At 41.2% G+C, this 20,499-nt stretch overlaps 1 protein-coding gene across 1 annotated transcript; it reads left to right on the top strand.

Annotated features, from left to right (window-relative positions):
• The first annotated feature begins 3,172 nt into the window (after nt 1–3,172).
• LOC128984615 (uncharacterized) lies at nt 3,173–8,179 on the top strand. The gene has a single exon (XM_054403949.1). It carries the CDS (start codon nt 3,173–3,175, stop codon nt 8,177–8,179), a length of 5,007 nt encoding a protein of 1,668 aa, XP_054259924.1.
• The last annotated feature ends 12,320 nt before the right edge of the window (nt 8,180–20,499 follow it).

Below are 20,499 nucleotides of genomic sequence, written 5' to 3'. Positions count from 1 at the left end.
GTTTTAAAGTAAGGAGGAGTATGACGTAGCTTTAAAGGTGAACCAGGCGATAATGTCATTTAGTTTGCATAGATGAATAATTGTGAAGACGTAGAAATTTGCATGGTATTATCTTGTATTTACGTGTGTATTTGGTCAATAATATATATTGCACATTTAAGTGATGTTTAGCAAAGTATGGGGCACAACTAATTATTAATGTTATGGAATTGTGTTATAAATTGTGTAAACAAGAGAATTGTAATAGGTTTTATACTAGGGTTGCCAAGTGTGGTTACAAAGTGTTAGTATATAGAGTCGCAGAAAATAAGGTAAAAGGGACGGCTGAAGTAAGGTGTGAAAAGCTTGTTGGGGGATTGGGACTTTTTGAGGAGGAGAGTATGGCCCCGTGGATAAACCAATCGTGCACTATCAACATTTTCTAAAGCATTCAATCGATACAATTACGAGCAAAGAGGGTTATATTTTGCATGTGGACATCAGGCCTACTTTTATGATTATCGTGGTAAGTAGCTCGATGTAAGTGTAGATGTGGGATGGTCCGGGGCAGCCTGAAGAACCGACTTTGTCGATGTGATAAAGGACATTTTGGAAGAGTTGCGTAAAGCGGTACTTATTGAAGTGTATGTAAGGTTAGTAGGCTTATAGAGAAAGTAATTGTTTTAGTAACAATCTTTTAGTTTGAGTTTTGGGTAGAAATAACCATTATGCCCCCCCCCCCTAGACGAAAAAAGTGATTTTGAAGTGATGTCTGTGTGTTTGTGTGTGTGTATGTGTATGTGTGTCGCCATATATAGACATTTTGAGAATTAAGTTAGCCTACTTCTAGATAGGAAAAGATAAATTAATCGCTAGTGTAAAACTTGTGACGCAATACGCAAGGCAATACGCCTAAAACAAATGTTAAATCTAATCATGTTTACTTTCTGGCCAGTGACATTATTTGTCTATGTTTATATGATCCTCCAGTACCTGAAACACTTACCCTTACCCTTAGAGTTTAAGGCCTATGAGTAAAATGTTTGGTTTTAAGTTTTAAAGTTTTAGATTTGCTCACAGCTTTAAACTTTTACATTTTTATTTGATTTCTCGTTTCAAAATGTTACCAAGCCTACCAATTATTGATATTCCATGTTTTATTTCTGTTCAGAACTGTATCTACACAACCAAGTACTTCTTCGGTACAAACTGGAACTAATGGGAATCAAAGAGCTGTAAGCAAAAAAGAAAGTAAGTTGTTATTTATAAGAATGAGTATAAGAATATATAAGAATGAATGAAATAAAAAAAAATAATACAGAAATATATTGTCTTAAAACAAATACAGGTTTTGCTATAGGTTAACTAGTCAAATTTTCTGATAACTTTCCTAATATTTTTACGTTGAAATATTCGCCTAAACTGAATCACTGATTATTTATGAATCAATATCAGCCGGTAGCTGTTGTCATCTGACTGACAGCATGACCGAGCGCAGACAGAGTAAATATTTAATTTGTTTAATTGAGAATACTCAATGCCGCAAATCCTATTATACAGGGTGTTTCAGAATATGTGTCGGATATTTTAGGGTATTGTTCCTAAGAAAAATGTGTATTGAACTACTGAAACTGATTACAAAATTAATAATGAATATAACATGTGATAATAACATATTATGTTAAACAAAGTACAAGAAGAGAAAATTTCATTCACAGACCAAGGGATAAAATTAACTGATTTTAAAATAACTATACAGCCCGATGTGTAACTCACTCACTCAATGGGGATACTAATTCTAGACCACTTCTAGATGAGCTAGAGATCTGAAATTTGGCACACTTGTAGGTCTTGGGCCCAAACCCACGGGAAAATCCTAAAAAGTCGCATTTTTTTACATTAACCCCCCCCGTAATCTCGAATTTCCCCCCCTTGTTATTCTTATGGGAAATAACATTGAAAATTCCCGACTTTGGTATGGTCATATGAATCGTTTAGAAACGTGCTAGAGACTTCAAATTTGCGTAGTATTGTAGTAAGAGACCTTACATTACCGGTGGAATATGCAAAAGTCCCATTTTCAAATTTTAACCCACCCAAAAATCCAAAATGGCGGACCTCTGAAAACGAAAAAAACACTTTTTTTTCAACCGGATGTAGCTCGAAAACAGTAAGAGCTAGAAAAGATTTGAGAGTATATCCAGGAACAGGAATTAAATTTTATACAAAACCCTGTTAGGCGTTTTCCAAAAATCGCACTCCTTCAGCTTCAAAAAACGCCCTACTTTCAAAATTTGGTAAATTTTTATTAAATTTTTACCGGTTTTCGCCATGTTTTCATACTTAAATAATTTATTTTTTCAAAAATTATTATTGCTTTGCATTCTCCTTACTTTATTTTAAATTTTACTCATTACATGTTTTTTCGTAACTTTACTCCTTGACCCCAAAACTTAATTTTAATCTCAAAATTTGAAGGTTTTTTGCCACTTTTACGAGCCCCGTGTTATTCTTATGGAGAATAAGATTGAAATATAATGACTTTGGTATGGTCATATGAATCGTTTAGAAATGTGCTAGAGACTTGTAATTTGGTAGTATTGTATTAAGGGATCATAAGCTAATGGTGAAATTTTCAAAAGTCCCATTTTCAAATTTTAACCCCCCCAAAAATCCAAAATAGCGGACCTCTGAAAACGATAAAACACGTTTTTTTCAAACGGATTTAGCTCGAAAACAGTAAGAGCTAGAAAAGATTTGAAAGTATATCCAGGAACAGGAATTAAATTTTCTACAAAACCCTCTTAGGTGTTTTCAAAAAATCAGGCCCTTCACCCCTAAAAAAACGCCCTACTTTTAGATTTTCCGAAAATTTGTTTGGTTTTCGACTTGTTTTTAATTTTTAAAATTACTTTTTGGACAAATTTTTAAATTATTTTCTTTTTATCTTTAAAGAATAACTCCTTGTAGTTAAATTTAAAATTAAAACGCCTAAAAAAAAATAAAATGGCGGGTCATTGGTCATGCAGTACGCGTTAATCGGTAATCCTGTATATAGTGAGTTGGTTCTCGCTCTTATTTTTGCTACCTGATTTGACTACACCTGTTAAAGTTTCACTATCGCTTAATCCTATTGGGACTATTATTTTTCTATTTTTGCGATCCATACGAGTTTACCGTACGTATTGATAGTATGGATTACTCTTGCGTTGCTGCTGGGTCGTTCCATCAGGGAGACCCAAGATTCGGAGAGAGTAGCAATGCTCAGTGCACGGCTAATGCAGCCTGTGCCCTCTCCTGGCACGTTTTCTGCGGTGGTTTCAATACAACTGCCATTGATAAAATACTCACGGCCGGCGATTGCTTGTATAAGAAATCTCGCCGTGAGTATTGCGTTGTTAATGAAACCCGCCGAAGAGACGTAGATCCAGATAAAAACAAGGCTAGGTTATTTGTATGTGGGAGTTTCCCTACACTAGCCTCACTGTTGTTGGTGAATTGTGCGTTCGTCGGCGGACAGTACAGCATCATGAAACTTAGGTTTTCAATTGACTTCGCTGTCCGGTCGATCGAACGTGACGATAATGATCCACAACCTATCCCCCCCTCCCAGACAGTTTCAAGCCCAAAAAAATGTCCCGGGAGACCTAAAAAGGTAAAACGTGGGCGCCCGAAAGTTTTGGAAACTACGCGGGAAGAGCAAGTGAATGCGGCGAAGAAAAAGTATCGGGAGACGCACCCTGATCAAATCAGAGGGAAAAATAAGGTTTATTCTCAAAACCATCCTGAGATTTACAGAGCTGCTGCTGACCGTTACAGCCAAACGCACCCTGAAGTCAACAGGGAGGCTGTACATCGCTATAGCCAAACTCACCCTGAGGTCAACAGGGAGGCGGTTGGTCGATACAGCCAACGAAATCCTGATGCCTCTCGACAAAGGGTGCAGATTTTTCGGTTACATAATCCGTTGTTTTCCGATCTTCGTCACTTGCCTGCTTCACTTGCTCGAAGCATTTCTGATCACGGTCCAATGGGGTCTTGGAAGGGGGAGCTGTTGAATGATATTCCAGCTTTTAGTCTTAAAAAAGTTAGTCTTTGGGACAATGATATTTTTAAGTGTATGCACTGTGGCGCTCCACTTTTTGAGGAGGAAAAGGGTAGGAAGAAGTGGTGTTGCGGACAAGGGGCATACAACGTCCTTGATCTAAGCCCTCTTGATGAATCCTTCTATTCGGATCGGCGTTTTCTCGATAGGGCTCGTGCCTACAACGACCTGTTTGCGTTTAGTGCCTTGGAAGTATCTGGTGGGTACAGACACCCCAGTGGTCTATCTTTCTTTAAGATCGAAGGGAGAATGTACCACCAGGTCTACAATCTGTCCGACCCCGGTCAAAAGTTCACTACCAAGACTGGGGACGTTCAGTTTGTAAATCGTTCTCGTCTGTATATCGACGACGGTGAAGAACGGCGGAACATTGCCTTGGGTAGATTACTTGATGGTGACATTGTTGACTCCATCACTCGGTACATGTCACAGCAGAATCCATACGTCGCTCACTATCGGCGTTTGGGTAGTGAGCCAGCTGTGAACGCTCACTTGGATTTCCAAGTGACAAGTAGATCTACCCATGGTCCCGTTCTAGGAGACAGGCAAACAGGCGTTGAGGTGCACGCTGTCATAAGCACCGACGAGACAGTGTACGAGCCCCGCAAGCTTTCCGTTTGGAAAGTTGGATCCGGACGACCCACTTCTATTAACCTTTTTAGTCCTCTCATGGAGCCCTTCCAATACCCTCTCCTCTATCCTCAAGGCACTTTGGGCTGGCATATTGGTCGCCGTGACAATTACAACAACAAATTGTCCCAGTATGATTATTCCCGTTGCCTTCTGCTGTCTGAGCCTCGTTTCTCACACTTCGGCCGACTGTCTCAAGCATGGCAGGTCGAAATGTATGCCAGATACGAGGACGAGAAGCTCAACTACATCAAGTTCACGCAGACGAAGGCAGCTGAAAATGCCATGAGGATAGGGCCGTTGGATGAGATTGAAGCGGCGAATCGTGGTGGACGTCAGGTGCTACACGACATTAACAATGACGAGACCGTTCAGGGGGAGGGTGGGGTACAAGCTGGAAAGGTTTACCTCCCAAGTTCGTTTACCGGGGGGCCGAGATACATGAAACTTCGATACGAGAATGCTATGGCATTGGTCTCACGTCTCGGCTTCCCCACATTTTTTCTCACATTCACTTATAGTGCGACTTGGGAGGAGAACAAAAAAGCATGTCCACGGAATAGCGGTCGCAGTGATCCCAGCACGGCCTGCAGAGTTTTCTATATCAAACTGCTGGAACTCCTCCGCGATCTGCGCAGCGGAGCTATGTTCGGTCGGTCTGTCTACATAGTCCACGTCATCGAGATGCAGATGCGGGGCCTTCCACATGCCCACATCGTGTTTAAAATCGAAGGCGATGGACCAGTACAGGCTTCGGACATAGACTCCCTCATCCGCGCTGACATTCCATCTCCGGAGGAGGCAGGAGGCCGATTAAGGGCGTTGGTTCTGCGGCACATGATCCACGGCCCTTGTGGTACGGATCACAGGACCGACTTCCCTTGCTGGGACACTGCCAAAGGCAGCTGTTCTAAATTTTTCCCCAAACCTCCCTGTGAATCAACCCATGTAGACGAGAGGGGTTTTGTTAAGTACCGGCGAGACTATGATAATGAGGGCAGCATAACGTCAAGGAACAGATCCATTCCTGTACATGACGGCTGGGTCGTGCCGTACAACTCAGCATTACTTCTTAAATACGAGGCGCACATCAACTTGGAGGTGGCTTCCACTCGGCGTGTGATCAAGTATCTGTTTAAATACCTCATGAAGGGTGGCTCGCTTCAGAACGTCAAAGTTACTCCTCTTAGTAAACAAGACGATGAAGTTGAGCACTACGTCACAAAGCGTATGGTGGGAGCCAGCGATGCATGCTGGCGTCTCTTGGACTTTCCCATCTCAAAGTCTGAGCCCACAGTCGATTGTCTCCCTGTCCACCTAGAGGGAAAACAGACTGTGTGCTTCCGCCCTAACAACGTGACACACGCCACTTCGGGAGCTACCTCTGACCTGCTCTTGTATTTCAATAGGCCTCTTGACTCGGTATTCGACGATTTAACCTACCAGTCTTTTTTCGAGCAGTACGTTATTCATAACAAACGCCCTAGTAATGCTGAGGTGTACGACCATCCAGACGGCAGGCATTTCCTTACCTCAAGAAAGCGTGGTCAAAAGATCTGTCGTCTCTTCTGGGTCTCGCCAAACAGAAGCGAGCAGTACTTTCTTAGGCTCCTTTTGATGGTCATTCCGTGCCGGGGATACGCCGACCTGCTCGCTCGTGGTGGTGATGGTTGCACGACATATCAACAGGTTGCGCGCACCCTCGGTTTGGTTGAGGACGAGGACGAGTACCACCAAGCCCTCAAGGAAGCAGCTCGTTTCATGGTCGGCCCGAGGCTCCGCTCTTTCTTTGTCCTTCTGTGCAACATGGGAGCTCCTGCGGCCCTCTTGTGGGATGCTTTCCGTGACGCATTGTGCGAAGACCATTTGGAGCGGAATCCTCTTGATCACGAGGTTGCGTACAAGCTGGCTCTGATTGAGATCGATCGAAGCCTTCGACGTCAGGGATCCTGCTTGGCCGACCACGGTCTCCCTACTGTAGACGACGACACGACCGAACTGGGGAGGGAACTTCTCATCTACGGTGAAAATCGTCAGAGATCGCTTGTAGATGAGTGGGAACCTAAACTTTCCCGCGACCAGAGGGCGGTCTTCGATTATGTTCGGTCTCTACTACAGGGCCAAGTCGATCGTCGATCAACAAAATTGATTTTCCTTGACGGACCCGGAGGCTACGGCAAGACCTTCCTAATACACGTAATTCTCGCTTACGTCCGTAGTCGTAACCAAGTCGCTATTGCTGTCGCTAGCTCCGGCATTGCCGCTGGTAATCTGCCTGGTGGCACGACAGCACATAGCATGTTTCGGCTACCACTTGATCTCGGCGATGGCACTGGATATTGGAACTTGACCAACGGATCTCAGCGGGCAGAACTCATCAGAGCCGCACAGCTCATAGTTTTTGATGAGGCCCCGATGGCTCACCGGTACATTTTTGAAATCATCGACAGATCTCTGCGTGATCTCATGAATTCACCTGAGTCATTCGGGAATAAGATCTTTATCTGCTGCGGAGATTTCCGTCAGATCGCACCAGTTGTTGCCAAGGCTCGTACTCCGGCCGACATTGCCTGTGTATCACTGTGTGCGTCATCTCTGTGGTCAAGTTTCAAAATCTTTTCTCTCTCCACTCCTCACCGGACTTCTGGGTCCACTGCCTACTCTGACTTCCTCCTCCAAGTAGGCAATGGAACAATTTCATCTGTTCCATTTGGGGAAGGCCGTGACTCTGTTGCCCTGATCCCACTGTCCGGTGTGAAATACGTGACATCCCTTCCCGACTTGATAGATTTTGTGTTTCCTGCTTGTGACCTACACAACACAGACAGAATTGCTGGCAGGTCCATTCTTTCGACCATGAACGCCAATGTCCAGCAGATCAACAACACCGTCCTCAACCTGATGGACGGCGTCGTTCATGAGTTGAGAAGTGCTGATTCTGTGGACAAGGAGAACGACGATGGTATGGATGTAGACGTTCACTTGTTGAACCAAGCTACTGGCAAGGGTGTACCAGACCATGTCCTGCGACTCAAGATTGGCTCCGTGTGTCTCGTCATGAGAAACCTGAACATTGACAGCGGACTCGTAAACGGCACTAAAGTGATCGTGACTGCAATAAGACCTCGTCTGATCACAGTGCGACTCCCTGGACAACAGGATCCGATTTGTATTCCCCGGATTCAATTCGTTTTCCCGTTCGTCGAGGGGTCACCGCTTCGTGTCCGCCGTCTTCAGTTTCCTCTCATGCTGGCATATTCCATGACTGGCCACAAAAGCCAGGGCCAGACGATTGATCGCGTCGGAGTCGATCTTCGCAGTGACTGTTTCACTCATGGTCAGTTGTACGTCCTGCTTAGTAGAGTCAGGCATCCAGACCATATAGTCGTCCTTGTCCGTCCCGATCGTGTCCAAGGTGGAATCGCATACGCGAAAAATATCGTGTATGACGATCTCCTCCTCTAACCCTGACTTGACTTCACCCTGACTTGACTTTAGCTGTAGGTTGTTGTATATATTTTCGTTTAGTTTTTTCTTTAGAAATAAGTCGTTTTTCGTGTGTTTTTAGTATTCTAGTTTGGCAGTACGATAGGGGGCCTGCCTTATCAAAAGTCCCCGTTGTTGTATATATTTTTTTCTTCTTTTTATTAGTTAGTTAAGTTGTTGTTTATAATTCTTTAGGTAGTTAGTAAAGTTTACTAACTTGTATATTGGTAAATAATTGTAAATATGGTTCCGACGTTTCCTGGCCTCCTCGTGGCGGAACTGGATATGCCATAAAGTTTATGGCTAACCGACAGGGAAACAAACATTACTTGATCTATTTTAATAAATATATACATGAATATTTACTATAATCTATTTTATTAATATAACACTTTACTATTATCAACTTATTCACTTATCAATCTACTTATCTTATACCAAATTTTACTGACTTTTACATGTGTTAATAATTGTAAATATGGTTCCGACATTTCCTGGCCTCCTCGTGGCGGAACTGGATATGCCTTGCAGTTTATGGCTAACCGACAGGGAAACAAACATTACTTGATCTATTTTCATTAATAAATTTATAAATATTTACTAACATCTTTTTACTTGAAATACTATAACTGTTAATATAAATAATTGTAAATTAATATGGTTCCTACGTTTCCTGGCCTCCCCGTGGTGGAACTGGATATGCCATACAGTTTGTGGCTAACTGACAGGGAAACAAAAATAACTTCATCTATTTTCATTAACATATACATGAATATTTACGATGATGTGTACATTTTTAAATAATTGCAAATATGGTTCCGACGTTTCCTGGCCTCCTCCTGGCGGAACTTTTACTATTATCAACTTATTAACTTATCAATCTACATACCTATCAATCTACTTATCGTATACAAAAGTTTACTAAATTGTACATTTGTAAATAATTGTATAAATGGTTCCGACGTTTCTTGGCCTCCCCGTGGCGGAACTGAATATATGCCATACTTATCAATCTACTGTAATGTATATTGTGAACTAGTTATTACTTCAATATCCATTTTCGCTATTACAACCCCAATTATATTATCACTTCGTTTGACCAAACACTCAGTTGTAAAAATACTTTACTAACATATTCTCTTACCGCAACTTTATAATTAAATTCTTTTATAAGGGGTTCTTGAAGATTGAGCTTGATATTAACTTGCCAGCCTCCTCAAATACATTCGTAAATTGTTTTGATATAACGCAATATAGCCATGTTTCACTGCCTGCTTTGTTTCAACTGAACTCTATTCTACTATTGAATTAATTCCCCTCAATGTTATTCTTACAGGGACATCGGTCAAAATCACGTTTACCCATTTCTAGATTAGCTGGAGATCTGAAATTTGGTAGGATTGTTGGTCTTGGTGTCAAACGACCAAGGACGTTCTCAAAAGCTACATTTTTCCTTCTAGACATTTTCCGACAATCACGCCCTTTCATCCCACCGCTAATGACGAGTAACAGCTAGGGGGCCTGGGGGCGGAGCCCCCAGCGAGCCTAAGGCGAGTTTTCACTTCTACAACTCTTACAATATTGTCAAGTCCAGGAAATGTTTTCACTATTCGCCCCATGGCCACCCTTCATTGGTGGCATATTGTCTTCTTTGACTAAAACAACTTCACCTTCTTGAATATTACTGTCTTGGAATTTCCATTTGCGCCTCTGTTTAAGAGTATTAAGACACTCCTTTTGCCATCTTGTCCAAAAAGAATTTTTCATTCTTTGAATGAGCCTCCATCTCTTGTTGTAGTTGATATGTCCAGCATCCAAATTTTCCGGGGAAGAAACTAGATTTTCACCAATTAGAAAGTGTGCAGGAGTTAAAATATTAATTTCAGCTTGATCATCATATACTTTGCAGAGGGGTCGAGAGTTTAAAATTGCTTCTATTTGAATGATAAATGTGTTTAGTTCTTCAAAAGATAATACTTGATCTCCAATGACACGTTTCAGATGAAATTTTGAAGATTTTACAGTCGATTCCCAAAGTCCTCCCATACTTGGTGCATTGGGAGAAATGATGTGCCAATTGATATGTCTTTCTGAGGTGGATTTCTTGATAACATCTCGGCTTTCCTTGAGAAACTTTCTTTTACTGTTGTTTGCTCCAACAAAACTTGTTCCATTGTCTGAATACAAATATGAAGGAATGCCTCTTCTACGGACAAAACGGTTGAAAGCTGCTAAAAAGTTATCTGTTGTTGTTTTAACAACTATGTTTTTGTTATTATACAAGTTAGTATATCAATCAATTGTAATCAGTAATTCAATCAAGGGAGTCATTGATAATGGTGTCGTGGAACTTTGTAAAATGGGTCTTTGTGGGTATCTGTACGTGAGTGGTAAGCGGAGTAGTGTTTGTGTACGTTAACTGGGCGTCGTCTATGTGTTACCTTAGACACTCCTTATCGGTGTATTGAGATACAATTTTTATTGGTGCAGGTGTTGTAGGTATTAAAGATAGTTAGTTAAAAGTAAAATTTAAAAAAATCATGGCGGTATCATTGACTGCGTCCCTTAATTAAGGGGGGGCTCGATCAGCTGAAGCTGTATTTAGCAGAGCAGAAAAAGAACGGGGGAATTCCGGCGGTTACCACAATGAATGTGGCTGCGGCGGCTCTGGTGGACGTGTTTCGGGGGGATGGTACGTCGCACTCGGTAAGGGAGTTTTTCCAACAAATAAATCAAGCGGTGCTGTTCGGGAAATGGTCGGAGAACGACAAATCGCGGGTCGTAGTACTAAAGTCAAAAGGGCCAGCGGCCACGTTCCTGTCGACACGGTTTGACTTGTCACGGTCGCTAAAGTACAATGAGCTGGAAAGCGCGTTCATGGACCGCTTTCTAGGGAAGCATACCTATCAATTTAATTATATGAATTTGCAAAACGTGCAACAGAAGCGGGGGGAGTCGGTAGCCCAGTTTTCGGAGAGGATCCGACAGCTAGGTGATCTTACCGTGCGTCAGACAGGGGACGAGGCGGCGCAGAAAATCATCGAGGAAGAGGCGGAGACCCGCATGCTCGCGCCCTTCTTACACGGGCTCCAGGGCAAGCCGGAGGAGGTCTCGCGGTTCAGGTTCCCAAGTAAGCGATAACGACTGGCAACCTTCGGCAGGTGAAGCTCGGCACGGGGAGCCACACCTGGTCGATGATGGGGGACAAGCGTATAGGACACGTAACAAAAGAAGGGGTAACTCCCTAACGTAAATGAGTATAAGGTTATTGCCATTGTATAGTAATGAATTATTCCAAGTTTTTAAGAGGGGAGTTAATCGTATAGTGTAGTGTCGTCTTTATTATTGTGTTTACATTTTGTGTTTAATATCGTGTGTGTGTAGTATTCATATTGGGTCTGAAATCGCGGTGACTATTGTAGTTATTATCGTGCTCATTGTCGTAATCACTAATTAAGGGGTTGTGTCATTTCATTGTTACAGTAATTGTGTGGCTGATAGCCATGAAGGATGTAGAGCAGTGGTCCCCAAACCGGACGCCTAATTTTTTACGGACCGTTAGTTCGAATTCACAAACTGCGTTTTTATCTTTTAGTGAATTTAAACTTTATTTGAACCTAAAGAAATATTGCTACTACGTTCTCCCCTCCATCGCTAATTTAACTCGCCCACCCAGTAACCACGTCACGTCGTCGTCGCCAGGCTGCCCTCACTGGCTGTAGTCAGCACTGTCGATGTCGCGTCGTTTGTTTGTTTACTTATGTGGTATTTAGTTCTCTCTTACAAGTATGTAAGCAATGAAAAATATCCTGAACTGAAAAAATTGGCCATCAAACTTTGTACAATGTTTGGATCAACGTACACATGTGAGTCTGCATTTTCAAAGATAAACTTTATTAAAAATAAATACAGATCTCGCCTCAGTGACAGCCACCTCAAAAAATCAGCTGCACAGGATCCATTCCAAACTTTAGAGAAGTAGCCGAGGATAAAAAATTTAATTTCTCTCACTGAGTTTGAGTATTCTATGTGAGCAATCTTTATGTATAATTTCTAAGTGAAAATAAATTTAATGACACAATTTATAATTTGTGATTTTTTTCCAAACCTAAACGATAGGCTATTTTCTGATAAATTCAAACTTTTATATGGTATTTTGGCAACAAAAAAATGTTACAAATAACATGCAAAAATAGGCTTAAATCACACCATTTTAACTGAAATGAACGTAGAATGAATTACAGACGCGGTAAGCCTGATGGCAAACGACACGGTTATTTTACGGTTTGCCAGAGAGGAATTGGAACGGATATTAGTAGGGGTTTCGAGATTGCAGGAACGATTAGGGTCAGTAAGGCTGTTAACGATGTTGGGTCCTGGGGGACGCCAAAAACGGGAATTATTGAGTCCGGTATGAAATTTATTATTGGAACAATGGACAATAATGATCTGTTTACATTTAACTCTCACATAGACGCTTTAGCATCACTGTCCGAAGATACTATCCGCCTACAGAAGGAAAACAGTAGTCTTATGTTAAGCAACTGCAGGAAGAGGTCAAAATTTCCGAACTGAACATTAAGACATTAGCTGTTGCTATGGATACTAACATGCAACGTTTTGCAAAATTATTAAATGGGGCAGAGGAAAAAAAATCGTATTTAAATGCAACAATGTTTCATAGGGCTAAGACGTATTAATTGCTGCGGAGCATTGAGTTTACAATTAACACAGTAGATGGGGAACTTGCTCGTGTACAAGCTCTTGACACCTTAGCTCAGAGTAAGATAGGCTCGTTAATCATTAGCCCTCAGCGACTATTAGCTTTGTTAAATGAGGTTGTTTTAAAACTCCCTGTGGGATTAAGTTTAATTATAAGCCCGGAGGTTAGTCTGGTTCACATATATTGCAGTTTTTGCAAGGCATATGCAGTAGGTTATGCCAGTAGTATCAGAGTGATGTTTGACGTTCCCTTATAATCAATGTACAGAAATTTTTCTGTATTCAAAGTTATTTCCCTACCAATTTTTGAGAGAGAGAGTTGCAGATATGTAGAGCTTGCGGGTCTGGGGGAGTTCCTGGCAGTTTCGGAGTATCAGCAGCGGCATCTAGTACTGCCAGGTGAGTTCCTGGACACATGCACAAGAGGGCGGTTTGCTGTGTGCCCACCGGACCTACCAATTTATCTGAAGCCTGAGAATCACTTCAGGCCATGCTGTTCCGGGAGCAGGATGGTGCAATACCAGTCGCCTGCAATCGGAAGCTGTTCCTTGGGAATGTCGACACGAAGTTACACAGAGTTGCCACCAAAGGAAGCTGGGTATTTAGTACCTCGGAGAAGCTTATGATCACGTTGGAGTGTCCTGCCGAGCCGCAGCCAGTTGTCATCACCATACAGGGGGCTGGAGTCAAGGGCGGCAGGGCGTCACATACACGCTAGTGACTTTGTGCTCTATCCCGTCACTAAAAGGTACATGCAGATTGAGGGGGCTACGGAATTCAAGATAACTCCCTTCTTATCAGTGTTGTTCAGAGAGGAACGTCAGTCACTCGCTTCTTATTAACATTTAAGTGACCAGTATCCAGGCATGGCAACCATACATAACATAATCAACCAAACACGTCAATGGGACAAGCTACGTGCATCACCAGCTTTTGCTACGGGAAACTGAGCTTTAATCTGAGCGCTGGATTAGGTCTACCTTAAACGAGCGTTTAGCAGCAGGAAGTTGCATCACCGGAATCATTGTTATCATCGTGGTGATTCTGGCATGGACGAGGGCCTACATCCAAGGGCGCTGGAGACGAGGTCGTCTCACCACTCAAGAGGGCGAAACGACCAGGACAAGAGTGAACGACCAAGTTCCAGAGCGGGCGGAGGATAGACCTGCGCAGACCTCAGCAGTGTTAACCTTCCCCTTAGGCCTCGACAATAATGGGATTGAACGATGGAATTATCATACACGATTAATATTATAAAAAACGTACTGTCTGACTAGGTATATATGTCTTTTGTATCTCTTTCTTTATTTCCTCGTGAGGTGAGTCATAGGTAGAGTGGACTAACCTGTAATGTTAGTGTGAGTGTCACATGATGTATTAACCACCGGGGAGGGGAAGTTAGAGACGTGGCCGGTGACAGCAAGAAATGAACTGACGTAAAGTAGTGATGACTGTGAGTGTGGAATTATAGCACGGCGAGTATGAAGATAATGGACATACATGAGGGTGTAGATAGGTGGCCAGTGTTTCAAGACTGTGCTAGCCATGGGTGATTTTATATGTAAAAAAATAAATAAAAGAAAAAAGGATAATAAATAAGTAAATGGGTTAACAAATAAGTAGGCTTGGTGTGTCATGATTTCATGGGTTATTGTTTTCATTTTATGTATTATTTTATGAGTAATTTTATGGTCTAATCGAGGTGTAACTGAGGGATGTGTTGTGTTAGATTTGGCGTAATATGGTAGGAAGGCCTATGTCGGTTTATTAATTTAATTTTGAGTTTTTGAATTTAGTGTGTCTAGTAGTGACTTTAAGGGGTCTGGTGCTGGTGCGCTGCATCGTACCTATATTATGTGTTAGAAAATATTTAAAGTGGTTTCTTTTTACTGGCTTAATACATTTAATCAAGTCACATATGTTATAATTCACATGTTTATTAATATTGTTACTCTTGTAAACAAATATGAGTTAGTTGAATTTAAATATAAATAAAAAAAATAAAAGCTTGTGTTACATTAAAAGTGGTTTTAATATTACAATTAATTTCAGGAAATCGCTTATTTGAAGGCAAGTTTATACAGTATGGTTGGCGGCTGGGATGCGTGTGGCTTCTCAATATTCGCGGGCGTCACCTTGTGCTGCGAGGGCTCAAGGCGTGTCTGTACGAGGGCTTTATCTCCCTGGGCTATGATAGTACTATGGACCGTGAGATAATTGCAAGATTCCCATTAGAAGTTCCGAACGTATCTCTTAATCTAGGGTTTATTTTAAACACCTCAGTAGTATACAACCGAAGTTTTGTTTATTTTAATTAGTGTTTTATAGTTTTGTTAAAGAAGTAAGTATATCCATGGAAAATAAAGTAAAGCAAAAGAGACTGTAAAATATAAATATTATCAATACCAATAATCGAAAAGTAAACATGATACTTGGATGGAGTGCCAGTGAGTTGTTAAGAGATTTTTAAGGGTTTATAAGAGGTGGACGAGGAACATTTTTTTTAATTCTAAACTAATTTTGCTTATTTCTTTGGATTTCAGTTGGACGAAATTGCAGATCAAGTCAGTCGACTAAGAGACCATCGACGACAACGACGTTCCTTGCAACCATGATGTCTTACGTGTTACACGAATACCAGGACATACACTGTAGAGCCCTGTAAAAATTTTTCACTTTGCGGCAGATGTTGCATCATCCACAGGAAGGAAAAACCTTCAGCGGGCAACCTACCTCAATGAAATGTCCTGTGTGCAGGACAACTGCCTCTAATTACAAGAAAATATTTTTGTAAATAAAGATATTTTGGATTCCTATTGATTTATTCTCCTTCTACAAAAGGCAACCCTATTTGTTTATTATAGAGACGTGAATTTTTTTAAATTACTAGATTACAATCTTTTGAATTCGTTGATTTTTTTGTTTAGTTTTGTGTAATGTTTTAATTGAAGCATTGAATACAAAATGTGTAACTGATGGAAATCCTAACCATCTTTGTTTACAAGAGGATTCGCAAGCAGCAAATTTCAGCTTAGCTATATAAATTTGTAATACTTATCTTATTTTGATTACTGCACATTGGCCTAGTAACTAAGCAAAACTAGTTTGTATAAAATAATAGTTATGCTATAAGAATAGTTATTAAACACTGGTTTATCCTGGTGATACTTCGGATGTCCCTGGATAAAGCAGTAATATGTGGCCTCACACAGTATGTGTAGCGTAATCAAAAGGTTATTGTAGAAATAATAAAGTGGACTGTATATGGGTTATTAATTTAATTTTGACAACAGAAAATATTGGACTTTTGGTATAATTTTTAATTCTGAACTATAGTTATGTTACCACTTCATGACGTTAAGGTCTTGAAAGAAGATCTGGTCGAATGTTGGCTCTAGTTGAGAAGATAATATGTTTCATTAATGTCCAAATGTTCTCACAGTAGGTACACAGAATTTAGAGTGAAATTAAAAAGGGTTTATTTAATGAACACAAAAGGAAAAGGTAAATGAAATAAGTCAAAATAAAAGGAGAGAGACATGAATTATGTTACACAAAGAAACGATATTACAAGAGAGAAAAGTTGCACTTCTTGAACCAGAATGTTTTTCTTGGAATGTTTACGTTTTTAAAATTTTATTATTGTATTGTTGTTGACATGTGGGGATTATTTTAATATGCTCAAATGGTCAGCTGGCCTTTACTGAACATACCGGCCTCCATAAAACGATAGTTTTATAACAATGAACACCAAATTGTGTAAAAAACGGAGCACTGAAGAATATTCTGAATATTATTTACAGCTATTTGCAGGTCCTTCCAAGTTGTATGGCTTAGTTTTGAGGGAGAGGGAACACTTTAACAACTGGTCTAGTAAGGTAACCATGTTGAGTCTTCAGATCAACAACCCTGACTTGTCCATCTGTGCCAGGATGCAACTGTGTGACACGGGCAAGGGGCCAGGACAAAGGAGGCGATGAAGAGTGGATCAAGACTAGATTTCCAACTTTTATGTTTTCTGTCTTATGAGTCCACTTGGATCGTTGCTGGAGTGTATGAAGGTACTCTAGTTGCCAGCGCTTCCAAATCCTTTGGTGGAGAGCTTGTACTAGATGCCATCTTTTGAGCCGAGTTAGTGGAATATCAGTATGGTCTTCTTCTGGAATTGATGCCAGCGGAGATCCTATGTGGAAATGTCCTGGAGTGAGTGCTGAACAGTCATTAGGGTCGTTAGATAATGGTGTCAAAGGACGGGAATTGAGGATTGCCTCTATTTGTGTAGTCAGAGTCATGAATTCTAGGAGAGTAAGAATGTGTTCACCCATGACACGGCGCAGATGGTATTTGACACTTTTCACTGCTGCTTCCCACAGACCACCTTGATGGGGCGAAGCAGGAGGATTGAAGTGGAAATTTATTTTCCTGGATGAGGTGAAATGCAATAGTTGTTCTTCAGATTCTTTGGTGCGCAGGGTGTTTTTGATTGTTCGACGCAGTGCAGAATCAGTGCCTACGAAGTTCGTGCCACAGTCGGAATAGATATCTTTACAGAATCCTCTTCGGGAGATGAATCGTGTGAGTGCAGCGATGAATCCCTCAGTTGTTAAATCTTCTACAACTTCTAAGTGCACTGTCTTTGTCACAAAACAAACAAAAACACAGATGTAGGTTTTGATATGACGCATTCCGCGGAGATTGACAACTTTCATGTCAAAAGGGCCACAATAGTCAACGCCACTGGTAGTGAATGGTCGAGCTGGAGTTACTCTTGCGGTAGGAAGATCTCCCATGAGTGGAGTGATGTTCTTTGGTTTCACTTTGAAACATTTTACACATTTATGAATACGTGTCCGTATGACTCGACGAGCCGAAAGAATCCAATAGTTTTGGCAAAGGATTGCTTGGGTCAGTTGTGGTCCGGAATGTAAGTGAGTAGTGTGGACAAAGTCTATGAGAAGATCAACGATATGGTGCTTCTTTGGAAGTACTATTGGGTGTTTGACGTTGAATTTCAGCAATAGCTTCTTTCTTTCCGGCCTCCCACACGAATTATGCCGGAAGCATCCAGAAAAGGGTCTAAACGTTGAAGATTAGAGGTACTGGGTTTGTTTTTGTGAAGTAGAGTCAATTCATTCGTAAAACATGTAGCTTGTACACACTTGATGATCGTACGCTCTGAGTTCTTAAGTTCAGAGACGGTGAGATGCCCATGTCTTCGGTCAGAGCTACGTGCATTGTGGATAAACCGCAAGACATAACTTGTTACTCTAAGTAGTTTAGACCACGATGAGTACTTGGAGAGAAGATCCCATTCTGGAGGTTGGGTTGAAACTAGGACATTTAGAGGAGTAGTTTTACATTCTTGAGTGTCTTGCAAGTTTATAGGAACGAAGCGATTAGATGGCCAATGATCATCTGAAAGAGTTAACCATGGAGGGCCATTCCACCATAGAGGATGATCAATGAGTTGAGCGGGAAGCAAACCACGTGACGCACAATCAGCGGGGTTGTCCGTTGAGGGAACGTAGCGCCAGGAGTGAGAGGGGATCAATTCTTTGAAATTAGAGTTGGATTCAAACTTTCGTTCAATTGATTGAAGTCTATGTTCAGCAGCAGATTTTGAAGTGCCCAGAGGTTGATGTTGGTCCTTGAAAGGGAGTTGAACAACATATGTTCCATCTGGAGAGCGGGAGTGAGTTGATTTGAAGTGATCTTCAGCGAGGCGATCGTCTTCAGAGATAAGATTGCACTGCGGTACCTCTTCTTGTTGCCAAAAGCGAAGTAGAGTATTATGTAACTCGTCTGTAGTGGATAGTAGAGACGAATGGCATGAGGTGGGAGAAGAATTAGACAAAGTTGGTGCATTGCCCATTAACACAAATCCCAATCGTGTTCCAATAACGAATGGAAGGTTTGAGCCCAATGGGTAGGATTGATGAGTAAGAAGTTCTGGAAACAAAGCACCTCCTATGAGAATGTCAATATTCTGAGGAATATGAAAGGTCGGATCTGCGAGGACAAAAGGTTTTACTAGTTCGTAAACCTCAAAAGAGAGTTGAGTACGCGGCAAAGGAGCGGAAATTCTATCTAGAATATGGAAAGGTTGATTTGAAGCAATTACTTCACTGCCTAGTGTGGATAGTTCCAGGAGTGCATGTCCCTTTGTCGAGGATTGCGATGCAGAGATTCCCACAATTGTGTGAGTAGAGCGGTGACGAGAGACGTTTAATAGCTGTGCTGCCCTCTGTCATGAAGTTGAGTTTGACTTCCACTGTCGAGCAGACATCGAAAGACATGAGAGATTCCATTAGTAGCGGTAATTTTAATGAGAGCGGTGCCTAGAAGTACCGTAGTTGCAGGCTGAGAAATCGAGAGCGACATTTCTGGTTGAGCAGAAGCGACTACAGAAGGTGTAGCAGTTGAAGGTTTTGAGGGTTTGGCTATAGGAGGAGGCTGCACCGACTTTACAACATTTTCGAAATGTAACAAGGTGTGGTGTTTTTGTTTACATTTAAGACATGTGCCTGTTGAGCGACAATCTTTGAGTGTGTGATTGCCAAGACATGAAATACATTTATTTTGCTCCTTAACAAGTTTGTAACGCTCGTTTGGAGATTTCTTAGCAAAAACCTTACACATGTAGATTTTGTGATCGGTTTGTTGACAGGCAAAGCATGATGGAAATGTCTTTACAGAAGTGGAGTGATCACCCGAGCTTACAAGTGCAGTATAGCGGGTGCTTGGTTTAGAGTAATTTTTACTAGATGTGAGGGCAGGCTTTGAATGAGCCTTGTGACAAAAAGTTGAAGAGTGTAGGTTGGCATCTTCACTGTTTGAGCATTCTTCATTTGAGAAATTTAATGATTTCGTCCACAGATGGTAACGAATGAGTTTCACATGATTTGAATGAGCGGTAATGTTCAAGTTTTTGCCGTAAATTTCTATCAAGTCTACGGAGCAAATGAGCTGACAGCAAAGGATTGTCATTTGTAGTGATGTCACTTTCTAAAGCAATAAGTGATTGTGTATGTTCCAGAAAATGATTTAGAAATTCACGTATTGATTTTGTATTTTCAGATGTAGCAATGGGAAGATCCAATATGGCATTTAAATGTAAAGCAGTTAAGCGTCTGTGATTGTGGTATCGATCGCGCAACAAATTGTATGCGATTTCGTAGTTAGATGCACTGATGTTTAAGTTTTTAATTAAATTTAGAGGTTCTTCAGTTAGACAGCTTAGTAGGTATTGAAATTTTGATACTGGAGACAGAGATGTGTTGAGGTGTACAGCGCTATCAAAAAGATTGATGAAATTAATCCACTCGGCTGAGTTTCCCGAGAAGGTTTTCAAGTCAAGTTGCGGTAGGCGGACAGGTTGCATGAAAGAATTACAGTTGGAATCATTCACCATTTCTTGAGGGGGAGATTGAGGTTCGTCAATAGGGATTAGTGACTCTATAGTACTACAAAGTTGTATACATAATTCACCAATAGTGTTTTCATCATCATTTAGAATAATGTCATCGACTTCTTCGTCAGAACAATGTTCTAAAACGCGCCTGAAATTTAGTTCAAAG

The sequence above is a fragment of the Macrosteles quadrilineatus genome, unplaced genomic scaffold (genome assembly GCF_028750875.1).
Source record: "Macrosteles quadrilineatus isolate MER2022 unplaced genomic scaffold, UCM_ALF_1.0 Scaffold_2__2_contigs__length_208266976, whole genome shotgun sequence".
Lineage (NCBI taxonomy): Eukaryota > Metazoa > Arthropoda > Insecta > Hemiptera > Cicadellidae > Macrosteles > Macrosteles quadrilineatus.
This window is presented reverse-complemented; position numbering and strand designations above follow the sequence as displayed.